General features: G+C 21.3%; 1 protein-coding gene across 11 annotated transcripts in view; it reads right to left on the bottom strand.

The window, feature by feature from the left end:
• Nucleotides 1-866: 866 nt before the first annotated feature.
• LOC122507749 (echinoderm microtubule-associated protein-like 2) overlaps nt 867-6,000 on the bottom strand; it is a 45,004-nt gene continuing 39,870 nt past the window's right edge. For 9 of the 11 annotated variants that reach the window (XM_043620625.1, XM_043620617.1, XM_043620619.1 and 6 more), the window contains 5 exons: nt 5,341-5,457; nt 5,171-5,194; nt 4,081-4,168; nt 3,287-3,513; nt 867-2,079 (listed from right to left, as the gene is read on the bottom strand). In XM_043620625.1, the coding sequence (XP_043476560.1) occupies nt 1,954-2,079; nt 3,287-3,513; nt 4,081-4,168; nt 5,171-5,194; nt 5,341-5,457 (582 nt within the window). In that variant the 3' untranslated portion in view covers nt 867-1,953. The remainder of the gene's footprint in view (nt 2,080-3,286; nt 3,514-4,080; nt 4,169-5,170; nt 5,195-5,340; nt 5,458-6,000) is intronic. The other 2 variants (XM_043620621.1, XM_043620620.1) reach the window with 1 other exon arrangement.

Genomic DNA, 6,000 nt, shown 5'->3' with positions numbered 1-6,000 from the left:
ACATCATGAATAAAAAATCTCGTTGAAATAGACAATTCAAATAAATAATGCAATTACATTAATGTACAGTTTTCATTTCATAAAAAAAATTGTTTAATACTTTCATCATATAATTTACGTACCTAACATACAATTAAATCATTAAATGACAATTTTTTATAATAAATATTATAAAATGTATGTTTTCCATTTTTAATTTAATTAACATATATATTTTTATTCTTAATAACTCAATTACTTTCATTACTAAAAAAAGTAAAAATAATTTTTGAAAAAGTTTCTAAATATAATAATTAAAATCATTTTCATTCTGCTTGATAATTAAATTGTTTTCATTCCTTTTAATAAGTAGATTATTTTCATTCTTTTTATTAATTAAAATTTTATTTATTTTTTTTAATAATTAGACTATTTTCATTCATTTCTAATAATTGAATTATTTTTATTCTTTTAATAATTAAACTATTTTTAATCCTTTTAAAGGAATTTTTTTTATTCTTTTTAATATTTAAATGACTGTAATTTCTTTTAATAATTGAATTATTTTTACTCCCTTTCATAATTAAACTAATCCCTTCAAAGTGATTTTTATTCTTTTTAATAATTAAATATTATTTATATATTCTTTTCAACAACTGAATTAACTTATTTTTTTTTAATAATTAATTTTCATTTCCTCTAATAATTTAATTATTATTTATTATTTTTAATAATAAATATTATAAAAAATTGTTTCCTCGAGTCTCTTGTCTTCAATATTTATAGAAATCGAAGCTTTATTTCCGAATTAATAAAAATTTATTAATGTTAAGAAACTAGAATTTGGAACCTAAAATTGCTTGTCCAAATTTTTTTTTACAATTGTGTCAAGGCATAAATTTTTCTTTTTAATTTTTACAATTGATTCACAATTTGACAATTTTAGATGTAAATTTTTACAGTTGCTGAATTTTAATTATAAAATATCGACCAGAAATTTCTTTTAATCCTGCTTACTGCTTCCTTTGTGCATAAAAATTTGTCTAAAAATAGTATTTTCGTTCCTTGAGAGGTAATTATTTTTATTTAGTTTAAGTCTGAGTTATTATTTTTTTTCTTTAGTAGCAATCTTGTAGAAGTTTTCGTTGAATGACTAAGTCAAACTTTTTTCACTTTTTTTTATTCGAAATAATAAAAATTGAGAAAGAAAAAATAAAAACTAAATAAAAATTAAAAGACTATTTTGATAAATTCATTTGGAAAAAAAATCTAAGTGAAAATAATTTTTTTAAGTTCATTTATGAAAAAATTTATTTTTTTAAAAATTAACTTAACGAAAAGTTATTTTTACTATAAGTTTTAACCTATAGTGAAAATACTAATAATTTACCATTTTGGTAAATTAGTTTAGAAGAAAATAGAATCTAGTAAAAATTTGACTATTTAATTTGACAAATTCGTTTTTGAAAAAAATTAAAACGAAGTGAAAATACTATTTTACTAAAAATTCATTTTGAAACCGTTTTTTGTAAAACATTTTGTAAATAATTTTTTTCGTAGAAATTTTTTCGTTCCTTCAAACTTTGTTTGAATTACAAAAAAAAATTGAATAGAGAAATAAACAACTCAATATGTCTTACAAATATCGAGTTCGTTACTAAGTTTTCTAAACGTTATTGAACTGAAGTAAAAATTCTTTTTTTTTCTATTTACAATCGAACGTATATTATGCTTATTTGTAAAAAGCGAAATTGCATTCTTCATGAGGACAAATGACGGTTGAGAAACACTGTTCAAAACCGAAAGTCGTCGTCCTGTTGATGTTGAAAGAAAGTGATTTCGCGTTTCGCTTTCTCCATTTTTCATCTATCGATTAGTTTGGAGAAAAAAAAGAAGTGTTATCGTAAAGTTCCGGTGATGTCATTTCCGTCATTCTTCTTCTTCTTCTTCTTCCTCTTCTTTTTTTTAACGAATCTAATTTACAACCCACTGTAAAACGCTGGTATCACCACCTCCAATTGATGCAAGCCGGGTATCATCCTGCAGAAAGGCGACATTTGTCACGTGACTCGAGTGACCTCCATAAGAATGGTGGAGTGACTGAAAAAAAGAGTCCAAAAAATTATGCAAGTGACCTTTCCAAATTCGATTTTTAAATCAGAATTTTTTTTACGCTAATAAATTTTGCAAAGTTGTTTTAAATCTTTTGTAATTTTTTAGGCAAGTAGAAATTACTTAAAAAAAAATCAACTAACATTTTTGAAAAATTAAAAAAAAGTAGAAAGTAAAAAATTAGAAATATTTTTGTAAAATATCTCTAGCGCTATTTTCAGTAATTTATCATAAAAATTCAAAAGTACAAAAAATAGGATAGAATTAATTAACATAAATAGTAATTGTTATTAATTTTAATTCTTTACTTTTACTTTTTACTTTTTTACTTTACTTTTTTATAATTTGAAATATTTATAAAAAATTATTTTTAAATAGCCCTATTCTACACTGAAAAAGAATTTATTTGATGCAAATAACCTATTACTTGACTATTATCAATTAAATATTTAATTTAGTCAAATAACTTTTTATTTGAAGTAATTAAATGGTATTTGCTTCAAATACTATTTAATTGACTTAAATAAAAATTGCTTGATTCAAGTAAATATTTAATTGATAATTGTCAAGTAATCGGTTATTTGAATCATTAATTAATTAATTAATAACCAATTAATAAGAAGTTGATTAATGACGAAATTAATAATTAGATAGTTAATAATGAATAAATAATAAATTAATTATTAACAAATAATTGACGAATTAATTAATAACGATTTAATAACCAACAAATTAATAATGAATTAAAAATTTAAAAAGAAATTAATTTGATACGAAAATAATAATTAATTAATTAATACAGAGTTAATCAATGATGAATTAATAAGTAATTAATAATAAATTAGTTGACAACGAATCAATAATAAATTAATTAACAACGAATTTATTAATAATGAAGTAACTAATAAAGATTTAATAATTAATTAGTTAATAACGAATTAATAAGAAATTAATTAATAACGAATTAATAAGAAATTAATTAATGAGGAATTAATTAATAAGGAATCAGTAAATAATTAGTTAATAACGAATTAATAATAAATTAATTCATAACGAATTAATTAATATATTATTGACGAATTAATTAATTAATAATGCTTCAAAGTGATTAATAATGAAAATATTTTTAGTCAAAAAAGAACAGATTTTTTTTTTTTTTTTGAAAATTTGAAACAAAATATTGTTGAACTCTTACCTTTGGTTGGCAAACCGGATAAGAGAAGAGCTTGACTTTACCAAAATCATCACCAGTGGCAAGTAACTTGCCATCTCCGCTGCGTGAACAATTATTAACATCAGTGCCGTCTGCACCATCTGGCCAAATACCGATTGTTTCAAAAGAAATAACACAATTCTGTGTTGACCAATCGACATCCCTTAAAGTTGACGATTGAGGAATTTGTCGGCAAACTCCCGGATTCCCTAAAAAAAAAAATTTTTAATTTCTTTCTCTTCTTTACCACACTGTCAGTAAGAAAGATTTCCTTCGAGTAGGAATTTCTCTTCACAGCATAAGATAGTTTTTATTTTATATTTATCATTATTTATTATTTGTTTATTATTATTTTTTACTTGTTAGTTATTATTTATGATTTATTATTCAATTACAAATATTAGGTAGTTATTTTCATTCAATTATAGTTTTCGAAAATATTTCAACTTGAAAAATTGAATAGTTTTTGAAAAAGTAAACAATGAATAAAAAATAATTAATTAACAAATTAAATAAAATAAAAACATGAATTATGTTCGTCCAGTGGTTTAATAAGTAAATAAGTATAAATAAAGTAAATAAATAATAAAATATGAATAAAATATTTAAATAAATAAATAATAAAGTATAAATAAAGTAGATAAATTAAAAAATTAAAAAATAAATTAAATTAAAATAAATAAAATATAAATAGAATAAATAATAAGAAATAATAAGAAACAATAATGAAAAAAGTAGGAGATGATAAACTTTTTCAAATTGAAAATTATACTCACAGTAAAGTAATTCGTAATCCCCGCTATTACTTCGAAGATAATTTCCATCTGCCGACCAGTCTAAATGAGTTATAAAACTGGAATGTCCCTGGAAAAAATAAATAGTTTTTAGTTTTTAAGTAAATATTAACAGGATTCTATTTTTGAAAATAATTTCGTAACATATTTGCTAGTTTACATTATAAATTCATAATTCAGTACAGTAAACTCTCGATAATTGAACATAAAACTGTTTTCAAGAAATTACAGTAAATTTTCGATAACTAAACAATTATCTCTTTATTTTTTATTTTCTATTTTTTCTCTCCTTATTTATTTCTTTAAATATATTTATTTAGAATCGCAACTAAAATTTAGTATTAGAGACGGTGAATTTTTTTAATTAATTCATTTATTGTAATAAATTAATTATTAACAAAAATGCAAAAATTTTTTGAGAAATATTTAATAGAAATATTCGGCATAAATATTTAATACAAATATTTAGCATAAATATTTAATACAAATATTCAATAGGAATGTTCAATAATATAAATATTTAATAGTACAAATATTCAATATAGAAATTTTCAATATAAATAATCGAAAGTATATTATTTACTGAAACAAATATATTTTCATTCATTTATTCGCCAAAAAGTTAGTAATAAGTTTTACTTTCATTATCGAAATATTACTGCACAGTTTTTTCTTTAATCCCGAATTTCTCTCGAACATGCGATTTTGCTGCAAAAATAATAACGATGCGAGTATAATGAGATAAAAAGTAGAAAACAAATATGAAAAGCGTGCTTGTGATGAAGTAATGGCTTGTCTCTAAAAATTTTTTTCATACATATTTAAAAAGAACAAATCTACTTTCTATTTTCTCTATATAGAATTTAATGGTTTTCCAAAAGAGACATTTTAAAAAATTACGATAAACTAATTTTTCTAAATTTCTCAATTTCGAAATTTTCTTCTTGGAAATTTCTTGGAATTTCTTCGAAATTTTAAAATAATTTTTATGTTATATTTTAATATTTCTATATATTAAATAATATATCAACGAAAATGTCTATTTCGGAGATGAATCAATGACAAATCTTACTCCGCGTCTTCGAATCCGCTTTGGCTGGAAAGCGAGAAAAAAATTTATTATTTCAGTTATTATTTGATAAAAGAAGCCTTCGATTTTCTCGACAGTTTTTTTTTGTTTTATCATTTAATTATTATAAACTTTTTTTTTTGGGAAATTATTCAAAATAAATTTCAACCTACCATGCAACGTCCAACTCGACTGTATTTTATCGCATCCTCGCTCACTTGATAAATGTAAATATGATTATCCCGAGAACCAATAGCAAGTAATGAACCGTCAGGTGAAAATTTCATTATCTGAAAACAATTCATTTAATATTATTATATTCCAACTTTTATTCTTTTTCAGTTTTAATGTTTTATTTTTTCACTTTTAATGTTTAATTTTTTCGAACTATTATTTTTTTCACTTTTAATGTTTAATTTTTTCGAACTTTTATTTTTTTTTCTTTTCTTTGCTTTCATTCTAGAAGAAAACAGAATTTCTCAAAATAAAAATTCTCTATTCTGACAACAAATATTAAATATAGGAAAAAATTGAACAATTTTCGATTGGAAATAAATTGCAAAATTAATTATTAAATATTATAATTTTATAATTATTAATTTTACAAAGACAGGTAAAAATTCAAAAAAAAAAAAAAAAAAAAATTGTAACACAAAAAAAAGAAGAAGCTGAACAATAAAGTTTACAAAAATTTGCTTAATTTAATTTGGAGGATTTCCAAAAAGAAGTTTGCCAATTTTTTTCCGCCTATTTATCTTATATATGCGCTTGACGAAAGAATTAGGACACATTCATTATGGAAAGTACAATTGTTATTAATCAATTACATTGTA

This window comes from Leptopilina heterotoma, unplaced genomic scaffold (genome assembly GCF_015476425.1).
Source record: "Leptopilina heterotoma isolate Lh14 unplaced genomic scaffold, ASM1547642v1 Lhet_51, whole genome shotgun sequence".
NCBI lineage: Eukaryota > Metazoa > Arthropoda > Insecta > Hymenoptera > Figitidae > Leptopilina > Leptopilina heterotoma.
The sequence above is the reverse complement of the archived record's forward strand: the minus strand, read 5'-3'. Positions and strand labels throughout refer to the sequence as shown.